The 23,924-nt window shown below is 50.2% G+C and overlaps 1 protein-coding gene across 1 annotated transcript; it reads right to left on the reverse strand.

Annotated features, from left to right (window-relative positions):
• Positions 1-376: 376 nt before the first annotated feature.
• Positions 377-23,922, reverse strand: CAVIN1 (caveolae associated protein 1). Its single transcript, XM_075171702.1, has 3 exons — positions 23,695-23,922; positions 19,044-19,507; positions 377-3,234 (listed from the first exon to the last, which is right to left on the reverse strand). The coding sequence occupies exons 2-3, from the start codon at positions 19,461-19,463 to the stop codon at positions 2,569-2,571; spliced, it is 1,086 nt and encodes a 361-aa protein (XP_075027803.1). The 5' UTR covers positions 19,464-19,507; positions 23,695-23,922; the 3' UTR covers positions 377-2,568.
• Positions 23,923-23,924: the final 2 nt, after the last annotated feature.

Raw genomic sequence — 23,924 nt, forward strand, 5'->3', positions numbered from 1 at the left:
GGGGGGGCTGCCCCGTGCCGGCTGTTCCCGGACGGCGCCGCCTCCCGCCGCAGGGCGGCGCTGGGGAGGGGGCGATGCGGGGCGGCGCGGCGGGGGGGCGGCGGCTGCCGGGAACGGCCGTGCGGGAAACCCAGCTGAGTTCCGGGCAGCGCCCTGACGTCAGCGCGCGGCCCGCGGCCGCCGCCACCGCCTCTTAAAGGGGCAGCGCCGCCCTGGGAGGGCCTTGTGGTGCTTGCCCGGGGCCCGGTAGCGGCCTCGCGTGGGGCAGCGGGGCCGGGCCCCGCGTGGGGTTGTCTCCCGGAGAGCCCGGCCACCCCATGTCCCTGGCTGGTCCCCGCGGCCCGCCCGGCGCCAGGAACAGGCTCCACGCTGGTGGTTTAGAAAAGAGACTTTATTAGTTGCGCTGCTCGCCGGGACGCAGCCGCGGGAACGGCCGGGGGCTCGTCCGGGCTCCCGGCCCTGCGCTGCGCCCGTCCGGCCCCGGGGCTCTCGTGCCCCTCGGCCCCGCTGCTCTGTGGGAAGAAACACCCTCGTGAAAACCGCCCGTGGGCCCGCGAGAGGCTCTGTGGGGGGGAGGTGACCCGCGGGCTGGGGGCCCACGCCGGGCTGGGAACGGCCTGCCCGGGGCAGGAGGCCTGGCAGGACCCGCGGGCAGCCAGTGCCCCGTGTCCCCGCGCGGGGAGGCGGGGACCCCGGCCCACCAGGAGCCTCGGGGCTGCCTGCGGCCGCCCCCCGGCCTGCCGCTGGCCGGGCCGCGGGTCTGGCACGGCACACCTTCCCCGCGGACGGCAGCTGCGGCAGCGCTGCCCTGGGGAGGCATCTCCCGGGCGCCGAGGCAGGCCCTGGGAGTGCAGGCCCCGGGAGTGCAGGCACCGGGACGGGACCCTGGGGCCGGGGACAGGCAGGATGCAGTAGACAATAAGAAGGGGAAAATAACTCTTAGAGGAAAAGCAAGTTTATATACTCGGTTACGTTAGCAACAGCAGCCCTCCCTGGGGCTGGGGGGAGCGGGCTGGGCAGGAAAGCGGCTGCGCTCGCGGGGAAGGGCTGAGCCCAGCAAGCAGACGGGGATGAGCACGACCAGGTCCCTCCCTGGCCTGCCCGCCGGGATCTGCCTCCCCGGTCGCATCCGCAGCTCCCCAGGCGAAGCAGCCGAGGCGGGCAGCCTCCTGCCTCGCTGCCTGCTCCTGCAGGGCCGGGTCGTGCCGCGGCGGTGGCTGCCGACGCGAGAGCCGGAGCGTGGCAGCCCCGGGCTGAGCCGGGGCAGTGCCCTCAAGCGGCGGTGTGCTACCCTAGCGCTGCCTTGCTGCAGGGGACAGGGAGTGAAGCTGCAGAAAGCGGGAAACGGGGAAGAAAGCGCAGGACGTGGGCACGAGCGTGAGCCGCGCCGGGACCCCTGGAGGAAGCAGATGCTCAGAAATACTCAAGGTCCGATGCTGGACCGGTGTCAAGGCCACTCTCTGACAGTCAAGAGCCTCACATGGCATCAGCGCATCCCATATCCCTCTGGAAACAAGCTGCAGCCGGTGGTGGCTGCTCCGGCACCGCTGCCTGCGCGTCCCCTCTCCCTGGGCAGCGAGCACTACCTCGCTGCCTGCTGCCACCACCCCTGCGGTGTGGAGAGACCAGATCCAGCACCCCCCCACCACGGTGCTCCCTGCCCCAGCGAGGATCCGCCCATGGCCGCTGCACCTCTGGCAGCTGGATCCGTAACCCGGGCAGGGGAGCACGCGGCCGCGTGTGGCCCGCACTGCTCCTGTTGCGGCCCCGGGGCTGTCGCAGCAACGGCCCCAGCGCAGCGGGGAGGAGCAGCGGGCCCCAGCTGTGTGATGCCACGCGGGCACCCACGGCGGTCCCAGCTGCAGGGCGGCTTTGTGGCAAAGCCATCCCAGGCACCCCAACATAATCCAGTCGTCGGGAGGGCAGAGAGGAGCAGACCCGCCTGCCTGCTACGTGGCTGGCTCAGCTTCGCCCGTGCTCTGCCCATCAACAGGCCTTGCTCAGCTCTTCCCTCCCGCACACTGGGTGCACCACAGTTCCTCTGCTCCCCCAAAGGGGCGGCCAGCTTGGGTGCTGGGAGTCTTCCTGCCTGCGGGGATAGCCGCGCAGCCTGGCACAGGCAGCCAGGGTGACGTGGGCCGGCGGGCTGCTTGGCAGGAAGCTTTCTTGACACCAGGTCTTTGCTTATGGAGGACACTTGAGCTTTCCAGGTGTACAGCTGTATTCTTGGTTTTAGCACTCTCCAGCTGGGCCGGGTCCCCGTCACTCAAAGCCCATCTTCAGGTCTGGTGCTAGAAGGCTCTCACGCAGCCTGTGGCAGGAATGGTCTCCAAGGGTGATTTAACAGTGTAAGAAAAACAGTCCTGTGTTCCTAAGATTTCTGTGTGCTAAAACTAAAATATAAAATACACCTTGTCCTAGCAGGCAGGGGATTGGCGTCGGCTCTGCAGGGTAGTAAAGATGCATTGTGTACACTTCCCCTGGGGCACCAGGGCAGAGAAAGATCTCGAAATGTGAATGATTACATGTTCAGCCGTCGTCCACAACCCTTCCGCACTGCAGCCTGTCCTACTCGCTGTCACTCTTGTCCACCAGTACCGCATCGGATTCCTCCGTGATCTCCAGCAGTGTGTGCATCTCGGGGCTCTCCCCACGCAGCAGATCCGAGTTTTCTCCCTCCTCTCCACCAACCTCCACCAGCTCCGTGGCTTTCACTTCCACCTCGCCCTCTCTTATTTTCTTGACGTGGAAAGTGAAGGGTGGCACTTTGTAGACGGCTGTCTTGGACCTGGCATAGATGGTGTGGTCAGGGGTGAAAGACTTCTTCAGCTTGTCCCGAGAGGTCTTCATCTTCTCTCTCCTTTCGTTAGTCACAATCTTGGTGCCCAGTTTGTTCATCCTCTTCTCCAGGTTGTGGCGGGTCTTCTCCAAGTTGTGGCGGGTCTTCTCCAGGTTTTCCTTGGTCTTTAGCTTAGTCTTCTCCATCTTCTCCTTTGAGAATGCCTTCTTAAAGTCATCCACCCTTTTCATGCCGCTCCTTTTGATGCGCTCTGCCCGTGACTCTTCAATAATCTCTTCAATCTCCACCTCTTCATCTGAGGAGAGCTGGATGTGGTCCTCCTCTGCATGGTCCTCACCCACAGGCATCTCCTCGCCCTCACCTTCCTTCTCTAGCTTTTCACCCTCCTTCAGAGACTTGCTGATGCTCAGTTTAGACGGGAGCTTCACTTCATCCTGCAAGACACAGAGCGGAGCCAGTGAGACACACACACCCAGCCTCTCCAGCCTCGGGAGCCAGCCCCCCCGCCCAGCAGTGCCACAGAGCAGAAGCACAGCTACGATTCATATGATTCATGGCTAAATCAACCCAGGCTACATCAGGCCTGGGCTCATCCTCCCTTAGTGCACCTGATAAATTACCGTAAAGAGGATCTGCTCTATCTGCAGCAGCTTAGGGCTTTGCCATATTTAAGCTCAAGTATACCAGCTCTGCTCACTCTGAGCTGGTTCCAAACCCATCTGTGACTCCAGCAGTCCAGAAAAGGCAGGCCAGCACTGAAACTGGAGATTTTTCCCTTCCTCCTGTGCCCCTGTTACAGTCCCGTCCCCTCCAGTTTCATCTTCATCCCAGGACCCAGCCATCGCACGACGCCGCTCCTGGCCCCAGGAAAGCCCCCACCCGCATCCTGCCGTGGAGGGGCGCAGGGAACCCACTTGAGCGATGTGGTGCCCTTTGCTCCCCAGCGCCTGCCCAGAGCCCTTCCTGTCCCCTCCAGCCCACGGCGTTTCAGATTCCTTCCCGTGGGTGGTCTTCTTTTGGTAAGACCGCTGGCTGCCCTCAGCTCTCCGGCCTGGCCAGGGTCTGGCACGCAGTGGCCTCGGGCACAGCGCAGCGCTGGGCTGCAGATGGCAGCACAGTCCGGAGCCGTGAGTCCAGCCACGTCGCCCGGCATGCACACGCTGGACTGGCCGGCCCCGGTCTGCGCTCAGACTCTCCCAAGGCCTGCAGGATCCAGATGTGGGGCTGGGACATCTCTTGGGATGCAGCAGGCTGCCCTGTTTTTCCCATTTCTCCACTGGGGAGTAAGTTAGGGAATTTGTCCCAGCCCGTATCTGAAGATGGCGGAGACAGCGGCCCCGACTCACACAGCTAGGTCTGCAAGGTTACGCTGTCTCTCCTCGGACAGGGCGTGAATTCATTCAGCTTCTCCACTCTCCCGGGTCAGCCAAGTTTCTGATCCCAGTGGCAGAGGACAAGCATGTGCCCAGGAGAGGGGCACAGGTCTGGAGTGGGATTGGTTTTCATCTGAGCAGCACATAGCGTGCGTCCCTGCTGCAATGAATCACCTCTCTGTTCCCAGGACAGGCTGGAAATAGCCCATCACTGTACGAAGCATCACAGCTGCGGGGCTGCAGCCCACAGCTCAGAAATTCATTGCACGAGTGGTTTTAATCTACGGAGTGGGCAGGAGAGGCATGGAGCTGCTGAGACAAAAGCTGTCAGAAAGCCAGCAGCAGCCGAAAGGCACACAGAGAGCGGAGCTGCTGTGCTGAGGTTTGGAGAAAAGCCTGGGCAGCAGGACGGCTGGGCACCATTTCCGGCCCCAGGGCAGGCAGGAGCTGAACAGAGAAGAACGGGGGATCCCAGTCCAATGCTGGCAGGAGCAGGGCCCAGGGAAATCAAGGGGCAGACCCAGGGGTACCCCAGGCCCGAGTGCTTGAAGCGCGTGGCAAACGCCGGCAGCAACTCGCCTTCCCCCGGCTTGGGGATGCTGAGAGCAGAGCTGCCCTGTGTCCTGGGAGGGTGAATTTGCTGTGGCATCCCATGCAAGGCTGCACGCTCCGCATGTCATGTTTGCACAGCAGCAGCCACTGCACCAACACAGCCGCGAGCTAACGAGCTATGCAGATGTCAAGAGCCAGGATGCTCGTGATGGTCAAACCACCAAAACAGCTGCTGAGGGCCAGCCCCGAAGAGCCACGCCAACTCCAGCCCTGCTTCTGCGCGGGTTCCTCTGGCGCTGCCGTGGCAGAGGACGTCCCGATCCCTCGTGCAGTGCCGGAAAGGAGGGCGTGTTCGCACGCCCGCGCCTTGAGCGCTCTCCCAACACCGCACCGAAGCGCTGCTGCTCCGGCTGACCAAGGTCACTGCCATGCTGCTGCTCTGGCCTGTGAGTCCCTGGACGGAGGCAGGACAGGACGCTCCCTCTGCAGACACGGGGCTGCTTGGCTCGGCCAGCTATGCTGTCCCCAGCTCTTCCTTCCCTTATACCACTTGAGAACTGACATAAGCTTATTGAATACGTGACTCCAGCACAGCTTCACCTGGAAAAACTTTGTGAACAATGAAAAGTCAGCTCCGTGAGGTGCTGGGCTCAGTGAAGGTGACACGGGCTGCAGTGTCCGCAGTCAAAACACAGAGTCTACCAGAGCAGGAGTTTTGTTCTGGGTTTTATTCAGAGCAGAGAGCTGCGCTGGGCAAAGCTCTTCACCCTCCAGATCACAGCTCAGGTCCCAAAATACTTTCTGGAGATTAAGGTGAAGTGGCCAACATATGTTTTCTTTATTTGATTAGCCACTTCAGGAGAAAACAATACACATGCTCTCCAGAGGGTCAGGTCAGTCCAGAACAAATCCACATCACCGGGAAGGCAGGGATCCTGTTCTCCACAACAACACCTGCTGGAGCAATCCCAGAGATTCCCGGGGACCCTGCCCCACCGAGCCAAGAACATCAGGAACTCTATCCACTTCCTTCCCTCGAGTCAACACAATGAGCCAGAACAAAGGCATCCCCCTCTCGCCTGGCACGACTGTCACTGGAAACAGGCCATATCCTGCAAACTCAGATACTTATCAGCCCCTTGTTAGCTCCAGAACATGTGTGTGCAGAAAGAAACACCACCTAAAAAACTCCATGTTTGCCACACAAGTAACTGCCTTTCCTCGTGTTACACCAGCAAATCCATCTTCTGACTGATGTGGCTGAATGTGCTGCACCAGCAATAACACCCATCCGACCTCGGCAGCATCCTGCAACTCTTTCCTCACAACCATGAAGACGTGGCCAGCAGCAGCTCCTGGTACACGGGACAGCTGGAGCAACCCTGTTAGGGTGACGGTGCAGCTCTCTGTAATCCCTGCCACTTAATCCTGAGAATAGCAATTGCCTGGCTGTTTGATCCTAACTCCCACAGACTGCACTTCTGCTGTCCCGTGCACCATCCCCGCAGGCAGCTGCCCCAGCCCCAGCCCAGTGGCGCTCCTGGACTTGAGACTCTGCTCACGCCTCTTTCAGGAGGCACCCTCATTGCTCAAACACAGAGGCAAAGTGAGAGCGAAGCTATTCCCGTACGTAAGGATGCCTACAATCCCAACCTCTCCCCTCGAGACTGTTTCCTAGAGCTTTTCTCCAGCTGCACTTGGGAAACCTTTGCAATCTTCACCCGTCCCCTTTCCCACAGGGCCAGGGTGACCGCGGGTGACATGCCCGCCACAGGGCCATCAGGCCAGCCCAGGGCCCCCAGACAGTGCATCTCTCTTTCCTATGCCTGGTATAATTCCTGCATTTTTTTCCTCTGACTCTTCTTCAATACAATTGCTTATCTGAGCCGTAGATAACCAGCTGGAGGACAGCTGGTGGATTTTCAGCACTGTGTGCCGTGGGTCACTTTCCTGACTCAAAGCCCACCTGCACCTAGGGAGCGTTCCTGCTGGTTTGGCAGGCTCTGGCTTATGCACAGGACAGCTGGTGCAAGAATAACCAACAGCTCTGGCACGTCTTAATGGGGACGAACATGTTGCTGCTGAGCATCCCTCACGTGTAGCTCCCCACGCGCACCCAGGCACTGCCCAAATGCCAGCAAGGACTTCCTCTTCCCTGCTTGAGAGGTGTTTCTCCCGTGGGGAAGGGGAGCTGCCCGGTGTGGGCGGAACATGCCTGCAGACACAGCTGCGTCTGCCTGCGGTGGATGACCATGGGACCTCGCTGGAACAATCAAGAACCATCCCGGGTCTATGGGTGGCTGCCACACAAATCCCTGCTCTGGGCAAGGCACTATGGTCTGTGTACTTTATTTCACTCATGACTCATCCAGATGAGCCACATTTTTAACACCAGGCATTCCAACTACTCTATTTTTACTGGGAAAACACTGACCCTTGAAATGGGTGAGTCCAAAATCCTGGGTCTTGGCATCCCTGCCTGTTGGGGTGTTCAAACCCTGACTCCCAGTCAGCGAACGCAAACCAGTTCTGTTCTCTAAGACAGCTTGAATCCAGCTGGCACAAAGACAGCGGGTAAACAAGATTTCTCAGAAGATTTTTGTACCAGCAGAAGAAAAATCTTCCTGCTCTGTGCACAAAGCACAGCTATGCCCAGCAGGACAGGCGGCATCTGTGTGTGTGCTGGGACTGAGCTTGCTGCCATCTGATGTGCTTCACAGAAAGGTTCAGCTCCGATTCAAGTACTACTTTTCTTTTACCCATTTACAGTGTGCCACCCCCCAGCCCATTTCACAATCTGACACGTACAGCTGTGCTGCCCCTTCGGCACAGACCTCCCCGGGGAAGCAGTTTACTTTGGGAAGCTCCCTCCTGGTGGCAGAGCCGATGGGACTGGCAGCCCGACGGCCTGCAGACCTTGTGGGTGCCTGGAGGGGCCTCGGCGCCCGTGCCCAGTGTCGACGGCAGCTGGCTGCCAGCTGACGGGGTGCTGGGCTGCTCGGTATTCCTCCTACTTCAAACAATTCAGAGCTGTTAGATCTACCGGGCAGACCAGCCTCTGCCTTGCTCCACTAAGTGGGCTTTTTATCGTTGTTTTCGAGCCCGAGTTCCCTTGCAGTGAGTCACCCAGGCAGCCCCGTATGGTCATGTACACACCGCCTTGTTGCTACAACACATGTAAACACTTCCCCTGTCATATAAAAGGCCAATGAGACACAAAGCTGAGCTGCATTCCCAGCCTCGCAGAGCTCTTCAAGCAGTGCAGAATCACCAGCAAATCTGGGGAACATTCCCAAAATGCAAGAAGGGCTCCTGGATTGCTCTTGAAGAGGCTCTTATTGTCAGCGTGTAAAAAACAGAGTCCCAGAACTCCCAGCCACTCCGATCTCCAGTTTGAAGGTTTAATGGAGGATTTTTCACACACGCATGCTAATCACATCTGTAATTCATTTCGTTCAGTTATTTTTACACAATTGCAACAACACAAACAGTTGAGTTTGGTTGACATGCAGTCGTAACATGCAGAACATGACCAGCTCACATCCCCAGGCTCTGCTATGACCAAAAAGGGCTGATCCCGGCTGCTGCTGGGAGAGCTGGAGCTTGCTGCACCTTCTGCACCATGCCAGCCCTTCCTCTGCCCACCCCGGGGCTTATCAGACAAGCTCTGGGCTGGGGGGAGGCTGAGGGAGGATTAAAAGCATCTGGGCAGAAGACAGCCTTCCAGGTCAGATCGACCCCTGCCAGAGAAGAAAACGTTCTGCACTCCCATTGCCATGGTGACCATTTTGGTCTGCCAGTGCTTAGAGGATGCTTTTCTGTGCTGACCTTCCATCAGTGTCACGGGAAGGAGGATTCAGTTATTCTTGAGTAACAGCAACACACCTGATAAGCACCCACAGCCTAGCAGAGCTCAGGGATGTAAAGATGCCCTGCGCAGAAAAGAGGAGGTCTGTGCTTTCTTCCCCAGTGCCTTGTTGGAACAGACTTTTTCTGTGGAGATTATATTTGCCATCAGACTCTCTTGCTATATGACAAAAAACTGCCTTTTTTAAAAATCTTGTCACTCTCGTTGAAAAGGAGTTTTCCCTGGCAGCTTCCCCCAGAGACCCCGATTCCCGGGCTGAGTCCACCTTCACCCAGCTCCCAGGGGAGTCCTGTCCACCAACCGACATGGCCATTCCCACCGGACAGCGCTGCACACACCACTGGGTGACACCTCAAAGTGCAGGCAGCTGGAGCTTAGGGTATTTTCTCCAGTAGCCACACAATAAGAGGAAGGCTAACAGGGCACTGTGCTGTTACCAGTGGCCCTTGTGGCATGAGATAAGCGTTAGATAAACAGCAGCTAACGTCACCACAGGCTCCAGTCTGTGTGCAGGGGCCTAGCTCCTAGCGAACAGTGCTGGGGAGCTGCCACTGAAGAGAAATGGGTGCTGCAGTGCCTACCTGAGTCAAGTGGAGTTTTACGTCACATAGTTTGTGCTCTCTGCCTGTCTTTTATCTATTTAAAACAAGAACTTCAAACCATTTCACAAACACTTGTAAACTAAACCTTACAAGAAGCCTGAGGAGGCAGGTATTATCAGGTCTGTATTTCAGAGGGAGAAACTGAGGCTCAGAAAACAGGTAGGATTTGCCCAGTCACAGCAGACGCCAGCAGAGCCAACTGCTCCTGGCTGCTAGCCCTTCATGCAAGCCATACAGCATTTCCTCCCTCCCAGATCACAGAGGTAGCACACGACAAGTCCCGTAATGCCTGAGAGAAAATCACAGCTCCTCACCCTCCATTATAACTAGGGCAGCAGCGTGCAGCAAGGAGCAAGCAGATTAGTCAACAAGCGGAGGCATTTCTGCCAGCTGAAAGATCAGCCTTGCAGGTCTGAAGGCTTGCAGCAGCCACAAGCAGGCAGAGAGGCAAAGGCTCTGGAATCAGCAGCTTTCAGAGTTTCAGAAGAGGTTCAAAGTGATCTTCAGGGGGTAGTCCTTCTGAGGCCCTAAACTGCTGCCTCCTCGCATGTCTTCTGCTGATTTGGGCGATGGCACTTTCCGCAGCGCGGGCAGAGGGAACCGTTCCTGGAGACGGCTCAGAGGGCAGTCCCTGGCGAAGACTCAAAGCGCACACTCTGGATCTTCTCAGGCTAAGACGAGGAAAACTGCATTTCAATGGCCGGCGGAAAGGAAGCACAATGGAAAAACTTACCTGTCCCCACTGGGAATCTGATCAGGAACATCGCCAACAAAGTAATCTGGATTAGCATGAGAACAGGCAGAGAGAAAAGGCACAGGGGTATGATTTAGTAAAGGGAGAAGCCAGGTAGCAAAATTTGACAGAAAAGACAGTCAGCAAAGATTTATTAGAAGGAAGAGTGTCCTTCTCTAATTTACGGCAGGTCCTAGAAGATGCAGAATCCCTTCTATGATTTCAGGCACATCTATGTTGAACACTGCTAGGGCCAGATTCTGCTCTCTTTTCACACTGCTGTTCACAGAGTGATTTGATGTCAGCTATTCTGGAGATACCTCCGATTTCTGTGGTGTAGCTGAAAGCAGAGTTTACCTGTATGTGTAAGATTATGAAAAGACGGTGATTTTAAAAACCTATGTTTATTAATTCAAATACACAAGCTGGAGAGATCGAAACAGCCGGGTATGATTCCAGAACTCCATCCATTGGTTTTGTCAGCGTACTGACCATACCCTAAACCAATGCTGGATAATACCCAGCAGCTTACAGACGTCTATACCCAGTGACACAGCAAACATGCTCACCTCAAAATCAAAAACTCTCTCTTCTGCTAAGCATACCCTGAGGACAGGGGATGGCTACTCAGCACCCCTAGCAGTAGCTGGCATATAAAATTAACCCCTCCATATGCAATAGGCATGGCCTCGACTCTTACATTCCAAAGATCGGACAGATTTTACCTCCAGTAGTGCCAAGAGGTCCATAAAAAGAGGAGCCTCGACTCCTTGAAGAGAAGGTTACTGAACCCTGCAGTAAGAAGTCTCCAGAAGAATACTGCTGAGACAAAGGAAAAGATGTAAAATATGAGGGAAAAAGCAAAATAGGTTGGGATTAGGTAAATGTTAAAGGGATAAACTAGTTCATTCTCAAGTAGTATCTCCCTGACTAGCAAAACTCCTTCTACACTCTGTAATTTTGTGTACTGTGAATCTTCGTGGCACTTTTTTCTATCAGGCGCATGTAGTTACTCTATGTCCTAGAAGCTATGTCCTCAAAGGCTGTATCTTCTTCATTAGCTGGTGAGAATGAGCCAGCATGGTACAGGCACTGGAGCTAGTTCAAATCTGATGGTGAAAGGCAAGGGAGGAACGGCGCGGGGGGAGGAGGCAGCTGTATTTGGAAAAGTGCTTTTGCCTAACAGTGAGTCTGAAGAAAGGCAGGGCTGTAGGAAACAGAGAAGTAAATAGATTGCAGAATGAAAAGGTGTTTTTTTTCCCCTCTGACAGCAGAAAAAAGTTTTGTTCCTATTATCAGTCTGTTTGTACAACTGGCTTTGCTCTCAGAACTGCTCCTCCCGGATAAACCTGTCTCAACTGATTAGTAACTCCAGAGCTATTCCTGAACAGCAAATCAGTAAAGACGGAGTTTGCATTGCAGATGATTTGCAGATAGATCCGTGCTGATACTGACATTTGCATCCTCACATAAAGCTATAGACTAAACATCCTGAGACTTTTTGTTCTAAATATTTGATTTTCCCCCACTGACACTGAGCATCTTTGTTTCTGGTCTTTGTCTTATCTTGCAGCTGGACAGTGGACCCACAATTCTTCAGGTAGTTTGTAAGTTGTAGAAGATCTTCCAGAATCAAGAGGACAACATTATCCCAAAAGGATAAAAGAGGGCTAAGCATATTGCCGACAAGCTTATGAGTCATTGCCATGCTTTATGTGGGTCACAGACGCATCACACTACATCAGAGAGTGGAGACTGCATAGTTCTCTACTCATTACTTAGATAGGGACAGCACATCACACTTCTGGGTAGTGTAGCAAGAAGCAGCTTCAGCGAAGATGCAGGAACAGCCCTCAGTTTCACCAAATCTGTGCCCAGATCAAGCAGTACGTTCTTTGGCAGAATGGCTCTGTTAGCCTGAGAGTGGTTGCTCACTCCTCCTGTCCCCGTCAGAAACTGCATGCCTTGTCTGGAGCTGGGACGGGGTGACAGCGCGCAGTGAGTCACCCACAGCCGCTCAGTGCCCGCCTTGTGAGCAATGCTGAAGGACGCAGAGGGACGCATGCCAACTACAGAGCGTTTGCATAACATAAAAGCATGCAAGCAAACAAAATGGGAGAAATGGAGATAATACGCAGGAGTACCACTTCTCCCACGATGCTCACACCCTTCCCAGTGCTCTGCAGCGCCTACAACACTAAGCAGCTTTTGCCATCTACCAGTCAAATTCCCACCCAGGGAACGCTGGAGAGTAATAGGACTGTGTCTTTCCAGAGAGGCATGGTCTGAACACCAACTGGCTTCTTGAATTCTTTGGTTTCTAATCCCAGACCTGCAAACTGGGTTACATGTGGCCTTGGAGAATTTTCCCACTCTGTGTCCATGATGGGTTAATTTACGTTTGCTGAGGGCTCATATCTAGCTTACAAAGGGGAAAATGAGCCACGATCTCACTGAAGAACACTCCAGCCACCTAGCCCAGTGAGCACAGCCAGCAAATTCTGCACTGCATTATACTCCCGTGTGCAGTGGCCCCACTGGCATCACACAGATATCATGACGGATGCTTAGATCCACTGCTGATAGGCACAAGAGAGGCCTGAAAGAGCAATATGTGATCAGAAGGAATATTACCTTTGGTTTTATTTTCACGAGCCGTTAATTGCCCGATCTAACCCTACCCCAGCTGGCCAAGCTCTGAGACAATTTATTGCTGCACAGCTCAGTATCTAACTATAATGCTGAAAGGATTTCAGCAAAATACACAGTCCTGGCACTAACTGCTTATAAATAATACCTGAGTAATGAAATATTAATGCAGTTGATTCCAAGCTGCAACAGAGAAATCCATGCTCCAGAGCTGTCTTTTGGTAGAAAGACTGATAATCTGCATTAAGAAAAATCCTGGAATTGAGAGCTATTAACATCCTGAAATTTTTTAAAGGGTCGGTCTCCTGTGAATTATTATATTGAGATTCTTATAATTCAGTAATGTGCAGAGAATATGAAGTATTCTTTGCACATCCGGATGTTAACATGGTGCCCCTTACAATGGATGGAGAATTCAGGACTGCAGCCTGAAGGAAATGAGTCGAACAGTATTTCTCTTCTTCCCCTAGGATAGCATTTTTTCACCTCTAATTTTGCTACTTCTGTGGTCAAAAGCAGGAGAACAGAAGGGAAGATACAATAGCTTTCTGGGCTGAGACCCTCTATTCCAGCAACAAAGACAAAGGATCAGAGACAAACAATATTAACTCTTAATTAATGAGTATCAGTTTGTATAATTCAGAGTTTTTGTGGTTTTTAATAAAGGCTTCATGATTAATTCTCTTTGGTATTTCTTTTAAGAACAGAATAAAATAAAGCAAAAGCAAATCCAGCACCAGAGGAATACCCTGTCCCCATCAACCACACCAGAACTGCCACTGGAGGAAGCGTTTCTTGGGATTTGGCAGGTTGCTGATGCACAAACCCACCAGCAAGAAGCTCTCAGTAATTGTCTGCTGAACCTGGGTTAAGAAATGTTGTGGCTACAAAGGGAGCTGCTTTTCATTGGATTCACAGCAAAATTAAACCAGCCTTTTATTTTTAAGCATTATCAGAAAATAAATACAAAACCCACTGGCTGCTGCAACGCAAATCTCTGCAGTGAACCACTGGGAAAAAATGATGCTACATAAAGTGCTGCTCCAGATCCAGAGAGGGACTCAAGTTCAAGCGCAGAGCATTCCTAAGCACACAGAGCCAACTGGTCTTGCAGGAAAAGTGTAACGTCAGTGCCTAGTGCCCATGCCTATCCCCAGTACTATAATTCAAATTTTATTTGAAATTTATATTATTCTTTAACACTTGTAGTTAGGCGAGCTGCACTGAATCCAAGGCATGTAACCCACACAGGCTGTTCTTTGGGACTGCAGATAACGCTGGCTCTCATGAACCCTCTGCTGTCATTAGACTCACAAGGTTTTTGTTTCAGAATGATTAATTTGAAACAAAACCATAGCTTGGGGCAGCTGACATGCTATTTAGGAGGTGGAGAAAGGCTGCAGCCCAGGAGCGGTGGGTGCGGCGGCTGTGGTACGTGGGTTTGTACGCCCTGTGCTCCCTGCCTCGTGCTTCTCATCAGACCCCCGAGCTCATGTTCTTTTCAACGCTCTCCTCTGAGGAGCACAGACCTAAAAATGAGGCAGTTCAGGTCTGGACTCTGAACCTGTTGTGTTAACATGTGGGTTTGAAACTCATCCCTCCTCCCCACGATCGACAATCTTGTTGCTCTCGTCCATATAAGGCCCACTCAAGGCACAAAAGCCAAGCTGTGCTATTTATATTTCCCCATCCAGCCCTACCTACCCTACACATTGTACGGCTGAGGTTCGTGTTCTATCCTGCTCTTGTAATCGCCTGGCCCTTCCCAGAGAAACTCCATGTCTCGTAAGCTCTGACAGCCACTGGAGTCACCTGAAGAGCAGAGGAGCCCCACGGGAGCCCCCAAATCTGACAGCGTGGGGAGCAGCCCGTCCACACACCTTTGACAAAGGCTGCTCTCTTTCAAACAAACGATGCCGCACATCATGAGCCAGACTTCCCTCGAGCTCGGTGCCCACATAAGCCTCAAAATAAAGGACCAGCACATTTTAGAAAGTCAACATTCAGTATGTGTGCTGCATGCTGCAAGCATTCGGATGTCTGGCTGTAAGAAAATCAGGCCTTTGACATTTGCAAGAATAAGTTTAATTGTTGAAAAATATTCGGAGGAAAAATGCCGTGCTTACGTAAGTGCTGACACGTGCCGTTCTTCAGATGAATGCGGCACGCTGTCTGGTTTTAGAGCAGTAGCTTTTTGCATGGGACATCCATTATTTAATCAAGGATTGTAGTAAACAGCCCCAGATTCTTATATCCTAAAACCAGGAGATTTGGGATGAAGTCACCTTAGTTTGTTTTTATTAGCAACCACTCTAACCAAATTTGTTGGTGTCCTAATTTCTCTGAAAGACAGGAGCCCAGGACAGACGGCACAAAGGAAGCACTGAGGAGCTGTGTTCCCATGGGCTGCTAATAAGTGCACGTAGTCATTTGACATCAGACTTCTTAGGAAGGCAAGTCCTGTTTACGGTAAGAGTACTGAACTTCTGTTTACACAGCAGCTTGTCAAAAGTCTGTCACCTTTGGTTTTGGTAGGCTCTTTTTCAAAACAAAAAATGTGGTAATTTGGAGGGGGAGTTGTTTTTGTCAAATTTTATTCTCAAGAATTGATCTAATTCCCTACATTAAGTCGGCACAAAAACTCTTACCTCGGTAGAAATAAGACCAGCTCCTGGCAAAATCAGGTAAAAGTGTATTTGAGAGAGTAAGCCAGTGAGAAAGCATGCGCACGTATATACGTGACTGCGAGTAATGGCCCGTAAACATTCTGCTTAATGTTTTGCCCTTAGCCAGCCCCAGTGGAAGTGATTTTCAGTTCTGCACTTTCTCCCCCAAAGTTTGAAACTAAGCAGGCCGATGTGCTTTAGGCTCTTCTCGACAGGTCAAGCTTTCCCTGAATAAAATTTGATTTTCATTTCCTCCTAATCTAACAGCTAGCAAATACAACTCTCGCAGGTAGTTTGACCTCTTCTCCCAAGGTGCCAAAAGGTCTTATTTGCGCTCCTGAAGTAGTCCCTCCGTAACTGCTGGAGACTCAGTATTCAACGCTGAGAGAATAATCAAACATCTATAACTGGTAAAGAGCTGATTCATTTTTACCTCCTTTTATTTCTTCAAACCACAGAATCATGCAATATTAAATCCCCATAGAGCACAACTGCTGTTTTACTCAGCTATCTTGCTTGAAAATAGCCACCGCTGGTTGTATGTAATATTTTATCTCTTAAGATGAGTTTATCTCTTGTTCTCCAAAAGAAAAGACTAATAAATCCTTGCATTTTTAGCCATAGCAACTGAAAATGCAATTGCAGAGGAAAGTTAATCACAGCTTTCCAAAGGCAGCTTTTTCTGAGTTAGAAAGTAGTAATAATGTTGCTCACCATCACAAAATTAATTAATCAAGAAATTAATTATCAAGAAAGTATCTAAGATAAACTTTGATAGGTGGTGGGTCTTGAGAAGTGAAACACTGAATTAGACAATAGTTATTTTGTTTTTTTTTTTTTTTTTAGTGATAGACATAGTTAGGAAAACACAGTGAATTTTCCTTATTTAAACTCCCAGGGTGGAGCCCATCATAAAGTTTTGGTTTTATAGACCTTGATACATTTTTAAAAAATGTCATGATTATTAATACTGAAGCACAGAAGAATATTAGTAAATGGGTAATCCAGCAGGAATCAACAAGGCTTCTTGCAACAAATAGCATTCTTCAATATCAGTGAAGCAGCTGAACATCATCCTCGATTTGATAAATGCCTTTACAATGTACACACAAAAATATCGCTTCTTTCTGTATAGACTTTTATTCTTTAAATGTCTTAGCATTATCTGTTTTGCATAATCCCAGATGAAGTACCACTCTTGTCGTTGATGTGCCTAGAATTACTGACTGTGATAAAATATTCATATTAATAAATCGGGACACAAAATTGTAACCTGATGTTTTTGCAAATCTGCTGCGCAATTCCCACAGTCAGCCTGTGTTAGGAATTTCTGAAGAATGACATCTTCATAATTACAGTAAGACACAAACTCTAAAAATCCTGTCCCTCCCAGGAAAAAACAAAGCAGAATAAAAACCCCCAAAGCCAAAAGCAACACTTCCGAGATCCCCCCAAAATGTTTAACTTCTTCAGAATAAAAGGTCTCCACAAATAAGGGAGACTTCTATATAGGACAGATAATTTTTCCTTACACCAAGCCATACAATTCAGGTTTCTGTACACTGAAAATTACATGATGACGTTTTTACAGAGTGCAATCTACAGAACAATGCAACTATTAAGCAACCCTGTTTTCTATATGAGAAATAATAATTAATGTAGCTCTGAGACAGACTGTAGATTGATATAATTTAGAAACATTCTGTGTTGACCAAAAATCTATGTTTCCATCATATACAGGAAAGAGTGGTTACACTATTGCAGAGGACTGCAAAAACATGCCCCATCCTTTCAGGAGATTCCCTGTGGTCCATGTCTGGCAGTCTAGCTCTCATTGTATGGGTCTGCCTTTGCCACAGTAATGCAGCCCAAGAGTACGCTCGATAAAAGTATTTGTTACTCAGGCACATTAATATTATTATTGCCTATTTCTTCCATCATGGATTTTGTTTTTCAGTTTAAGTACCAAGCTAAGAGATAATCAAGAGTTTCTCCTCCTTCATTTGCCTTAGCAGTGCCCGTCACAAGCCTGCACGCTTGCTGCCACACCTTCGGCCTGCCCAGAACCGGATCCTTACCCTCTGTGCACGGTCTACTCAGGCTTCCTGCATAAGTGCGAGGATTTCCACGAGGGCGCAAAAGGCTCCATTTCACATGAAGCAAACCCGGAGAATTTCTCACTTGTGCTCTGTGGCCTCACAGTCAAATCAGACTAAATTCCATGCTGAGAAATTGTTCTGAATTACAAATCATTCTTTTTTTCATCCTAATATCTTCACGATTCACAAAATCCCTGCCGTAGTCCCTTGTCAACTGATTCACTCAGAGACTGTTCTGTCCTCATCACACCAGCAACAGTATTGCCCCTGATTTCCTTTAGAAGCAGGATTGCTTTTGCATAGTCAAAGAGAAACTCTACTCAATATTCATAAGCAACAGCAAAACAAAATGAACAGCTCACAAAATGACAATCTGCCAATGTTTAGGATGCTTCCAAAGGACCTAGAAACTTGCCAACTTCCTACCTATTTCCGTAACCCGTAGGGAATGTTATGTTTAAACAATTCCCTTCACTCTTCTCATTTTGCCATGTTTGTTGCTTCTGCAGTACATGTAGAGTTCTATTTTATTTTTCCATGGATAGATCCATCCTCCCCCAAAAGCCTGATACAAAGAGCTTGTAATAAATATATATATATAACTGGTTAGGTTGCCCATATGATCTGAATAGGCTCGAATATTTCAGCCTTTCAGGCATGATAAAACTACAAATGCTTAAGCTCTGAATCAGAGAGTTACACAGGCCCCCATACTTGTTAGATTCCTGAGCCTATTATGATCAGCTCTCCCTTCAAACCCTGTAGTAAGAAGCGTTTTCCCTTTTGTTCTGTTTTTCTTCTCTCTCTTCCTGTGATCAGCACTAGATGCTTCTCTATTTGTCCCTGACGCTGTCTATTATTAACCCAGAGGCTTCTAACTGAATCATTAACTATTTCACTCACTTTTCTTCCATGGCCCAATATAAGAGTTTGCTCTGATAAGGAAGACTAACTCCAGCAAGGAAAACTGATAGAAGCATATTCCTCTCTTTCTTCTTGTTTAATATAAAAGGAAAAATCCAAGCTTAGTGCAGGGATTGAACATCAAGCAAACCAAAGCTGTTATTGAAACCAGACAACTAGAAGATTCAAGACCTGCAGGTTGCAGAGAAAAGAACGTGGAAATCTGTACAAGCACAACAGCAAAGGCAGACCCGAGTACTAATGCGCTCAAGGGGCTGTTCTGTATTTCTCTAATGTCTCTATTTTTCCTAGTCAGTGAGATTAACTCCGATGCTGGGGTTACTGACTCTTGTTGTTACCCGATGCATGTCACAAATCTGAAATATTATCGCTCTCCATGTAGCAATACACGTTGCCTCTCAGTAGAAAAGACATTGGCAGACGGATTTACAATACCCCCTACCACAACCCAGTGGATTCTTGTTCTTTTTTTAGCTAAGCAGTAAAATCAAGTTATTTTAATACTTCTGATCCACTGCAATGAGTGCTTAGGGCCACTCTCACTATCTCCGTTACAATTCCTGTTAAATGTAGCAACTCGATCAAACCTTGTCTTCAAACACATAGATAATGTTAAATCATGAATGAGAGAGCTACCTCTGACCCACCTCAATTTGGACCGCCAGGCAGTCAGGGGAGTTTGGGAGAGTAATGGACCGACCATGCAGTGTGACAGAACCCTTAGCAAGGAAAACACCCACTAACAGGACATAAAGAAGTTGTGAAATAGCTCCTTACCTGGTAGATCATGACTTTGAAGTTTCTGCGTTTCAGGAGCTCCGCTTCGTTGGCCTCTAGCTTCTTTATCTGCCCAGCTTGCTTTTCCAGGTTCTGCCGAACAGTTTTCACGTTGACGCTCACCTTGCGCACTTTTTCCAGCATCTTGTTCACGGTGTTGCTGGTGGTGGTGTGTGCCTTTGTCAGCTTGGTTAATTCTCCTTGGATGCTGGTCACTGCGCTATCCATCTCTTGCTGTCTCTCCTCCAGCTGTGTTTGGGTCAGCTGGATCTGATCCACTGCTCCAATGATCTTGTCCAGAAGGGTCAGCACCATCACACCATTGATCTGGTCTGATTTGATGGGTTCTTCAGGGACTTGCTCCTCAGAGGCCTCAGAAGCAGTTGGTGGTTCGATAATTTGCAAAGTAGTATCCTCCATGATCGCTTGGGAGTCCTGGCTAGCAGAGCCCGGAGAAGCTGTCACTACAGGGAGAGAGAGGAGGGAAAACTAAACCCGAGCCTCAGCTAAACTCTGCGCTGGGACACACGCCAGAAATGGAGAGCACAGTGTGTGGATGTCTGTGCTGAAATTCAAATGGCACAGCTCTGCAAAGCCGTCCAGTGAAACTGCCCTGCAAAATTTTCCAGGCTTGCAGGTCATTGGCTGACTCCACCTCAGCTATATAAAAGGAGCCCGCTGCCAAATGCCTGATGACCCACCCTTTCTGAAATGATTAAAATAGTTGGAGGGGAGGCAATGGCTTTGCATGCAAACACAGGCACAGCTCTGCGAGGAATGCAAAGCTCTGAAACTACAACCGCCTCTTCTTTACCATAAGTCTGAAGGCACTATAAGTAATGAGAGGAAAAAACAAAAACCTTGAGTAAACGGCTCGGGAAGCTGCTGGAAAGAAAGCAACCTCATCTGGGCACAGCTGTATACATTAAAGGAACACCTCCACACGTTAAAGTTCAGCTGGAAAATTCAGATCTTTTGCCAATAGTTAGCTTTTTCCAGGACTATGACTTTTCCACAGCCTAATTTTCAATACTTTAACGAAAGGCTACAATTTGGATTGAGTAGTTATGGCACATAACTTTTGGACCATAAAAATGCACACTCCCATGTGTGTGAATGTACGCAACAGGCGTACACATGACACAGTGTGCACCACGTCTCTATGCAGATTGAACACAGAAAGAAGAAGTATAATTCACTGCTGAAGTGAAGCAGCTGGCCACTCCCACCTAAAAGCAGCGCTCTCAGCTCTGCAATCCTCTATCCATTGACAAATCTAGTCACTAGACTTTTAAATGTGGGACATGCTTCAGCATATGCCATGCAAAAATGTACTTGTAAACAATGCCCAAATACATTGTGTTACATAAGGCTTTATTGGTAAAAAAAACCCTAATTGTTTCACAACTTAATAGAGCATATATTGCTTTGGAAAACATGGGGAAGAAACAATCCCTATTTTGCTAACTTTTACCCTCAGTGTTGACACAAAGCAATTCATAGAGTCTTATATAGTGTTGGCAGAAGTGTATGCCTCGTGGAGCCATCACCAGGAGCTTACTGCCTTAGAAGATACTCGGGAGGTGCCACCAAAGACTGTCTACAACAACCCAGCAGGACCAAGCACAGGCATGTGGAGAAAGAAAATTCAGATCTTGAGAGTGACCCTCTCAAGAGGGGTCCATCACTGTGTTGGCTCAGCCAAAGGAAGTCAAGCTCCCACGGACAGAACTGCTGTGAAGCCTCTGCTGGCTCGGGCAGCAGAAAGTCCTTCCAGGCTCAGTTGAAGGGGTGTGGGCAGACTGGGAAGGCTGCAGTTTCCCTCTTGTCCTGTAGCCTTGACAACAAGCAATTCATACTCAACACATCCTGCCTGCTGCCGGGGTCAAGCCTGCCCTTGCAATTTGCCACAGGCTGGCAAATAAAACGAATGCTCTACAACACTCGGTTTCTCCAGGCTCACAGCCTACCTCAAGACAGTGCTGGAAGAAATCCTTAATTCCGAGCATACAAGCTGGCAAACCCACGACGCACAAACAGATGTACAGGAACATTGTTTGATGATGAATGCTCATGACAGTCAGCACTTTCCGTGCCTCTGTGTTCTCTACCATGTGACAACTCGCTTTTTACTGCTGTTGTACCCACACTGCACCACTGATCTAGATTTGGTTTCACTGTGCATCAGTAAATTGTGCTGTGCGGCTTCCACAATAGGTATTATGTCATGTATTAAAAATAGGTTGCTTTTCTATACCCTGTTTTTTCCTGGAGGCACCTTTTTCCTGAGGCTTTATTTCCAGTGTTTGCTGCTGATGAGTCAGGTCCATGAAAAAAATCCTCACTCCAGCCAAATAGCGTTGAGGCTCTGCAGTTGTTTCTCACTGGGGATATTTGCTTCAGAGTGGATTTCCACAGACATCTGCTGTGAAGTGTCATGTACAGGACAGCATGCAGGCAGACCAGCTCTTTCTTTCTAGGTCTGTCATCTATTCCATGTGTGACTTCAATGCAATCTCTGTGCCTTTGTTCCCCCATTTGGGAATAATTAAAAAAAAAACAGACTGAGTAGGTCAATCAAGATAGAATCAGATAAAACAAGAGAATAGGAATTTATATTTGGCCTTGATACTCGGTAGAAAAGATGAAGTGCCACACTCAGTGCTTGCTGTGCACACAGCAATCACACCCCAGGCTAAAATGCGATGAGTAATTTTCTATGTTAGGACTAACTTCATTTCAGCCATTTTCTGCCATGGAGACGTACCCAGAAAAGCCAACAGGTGGCAAACTGCAGCCTTCCCTCTGGAGCCTTCACACTGACTTGAGCACACCGGACAGTGAAATACATCTCAATCTCTTCTAGTGTGAACAATTTCTTGCTGTTCTCATTGCACGGTAGATATAGTTTGATCTTTGGCTCTTCCACGCTTGCACTATGCCTTAGATATTACTGATCATTCCAATATCCCAGCAATTTTACAGCACTACTACTGAATTCTTTACATGGACATGGAACAGACAGTCCAAACAAAAACTAGCGTACTTCAGCTTCAAAGAAAAACTCTGTCAGATGTGTGCACGACAACAAAGGAATACAATGTGCAGCATCTGCTTCCACATCAGTGCGTGGAAGTTCCTGTGACTAAAGGAAACCGCTCAGCTCACTGACTTCTTAAATAGCGAGATACAGCTGCTTAGGGCTTGTCAGAAATAAGGAATGGCCTTGGCTTGCAGTGGACAGACTCTCTGTTAAATTTCATGAAGTGCAGTTGACACAATTTATCCCTTCACCTATAGCTTAAGTACAGCGGAAACGGACTGGACAGAGAAAAAGAAAGAAAAGTAGCCTCTGTTTTCCAAAGACCTGGGGATAAGTACAGGGGGAGGAAATGTGCAGTATGTGTGCAACGTTCTGTACTGTTAGATGCATCCCACAGATGAGAAGAATTCAGCTTTATAGGCCACTGCCAACGCCAGTGCAATGCATTTCGCAGGCACCAAACTCATTTAATGACAAATTAAGATACATGTTATTTAACCTTCTAACTTGCTCACTTCTTCATAATTGATTTGGGAGATGTCAAGTATCGGAATAAAAGCAAAAACTGAGAGTGTTAGCAGCCCTGCCACTGCCATTTCCATCATGCGGCACCACTAGCCTCACTAACACAGCCCAAGTCTGCTGGCTTAGGGTGTCATTCCCCATGACGGCAGTCCACCATGCTGACCCGTATGTGTCATCATTTCCTTACATATCTGCAGGTGGTCTTTGGTCTCGTAGGAGCTCTTAGGAGCAGTGCTTGGGATTTGTTCTTCTGAGCTTGAGCAGCACCCACCCCCCCATCACTGCCCCTCTGTCAGAGCATTACAAATGAGCACACAGTAATAACTAGGATCCTCCATTCCAAAAGAGGCAAATGCCTGCCCAAATCCTGAAGGGGCATCACACCTCTGCTTTACTGCGCACCATGAGGGGCTTTCAAAACAGAGACAACCGAGTGAAAAGGGATCTGTGGTTAAATCATATTTTTGCTATTGCAAAAGCTCCTCTTTTAATCATATCAAGACCAAGCATTTACTCAAAGACACAGCCAGTAAGTAGATGTACCTGGAAATTTAGTGTATTTAACTTAGATCTCTGTGATTTTTGGCTTCCTTCCCAATGAACCATGTTTCCATTAACAGCCTAGTGCAGAAAACCCCTGACAGGCAGGGAGGTTTCTTGTATTTAATTGGACTCTGTGTTATGCAGTGCTATATCCATGGAGGAGCCTCCGGGCTGCTGGAGGGAATTGCCTCCATTGACGTGTGCTTGTACAACACTTGGAAGAGCTATTTTTTGCTCTTTCATTTCCCATCATTCTACTGACTTCAACAGGGAAGCTCTTCCTTGGGCCAGCTGGAGCGAGAAGGCAGCGAGGCCGAGGCTGTGCAGAGGTGCCGGGCGCAGGGCTCGGCCGAGCCGCTCGCTCCAGGCCCCGCGCGGCAGAAACCGACGGAAGGGGCCAGGCAGGCGGCGCTGGGGGGAGCTCCCCGCCGCAGCCCCGGCGGGCGGCAGAGCCCAGGAGGACCCCGGGGCCGCCCCCTCCAGCCCCGAGCTTGGGGGAAGCCGCCCGCGCCAGCGGCCCCGGGCTCCGCAGGACCGTACCTGTGGCCGCCGCTGCTCCCCGCGGCCGTCTCACGGAGACGAGGGCCGGGACCCGCGGCGAGGGCAGGCCGCGCCCCCACGCCTCGGCCACGCTGCCAGTGACGTCACTGCCGTCAGGGGCGGGCAGGTGACGCCACCAGCCCCTCCGGAAGAGCAGGAGCGGGCCCTGGTGCCGGGGGCCAGGGCCGGCCCCACTCGGCCCCGCCGCCGTCACTTCCGCACCGAGGCGC

The sequence above is a fragment of the Calonectris borealis genome, chromosome 22, assembly GCF_964195595.1.
Source record: "Calonectris borealis chromosome 22, bCalBor7.hap1.2, whole genome shotgun sequence".
Lineage (NCBI taxonomy): Eukaryota > Metazoa > Chordata > Aves > Procellariiformes > Procellariidae > Calonectris > Calonectris borealis.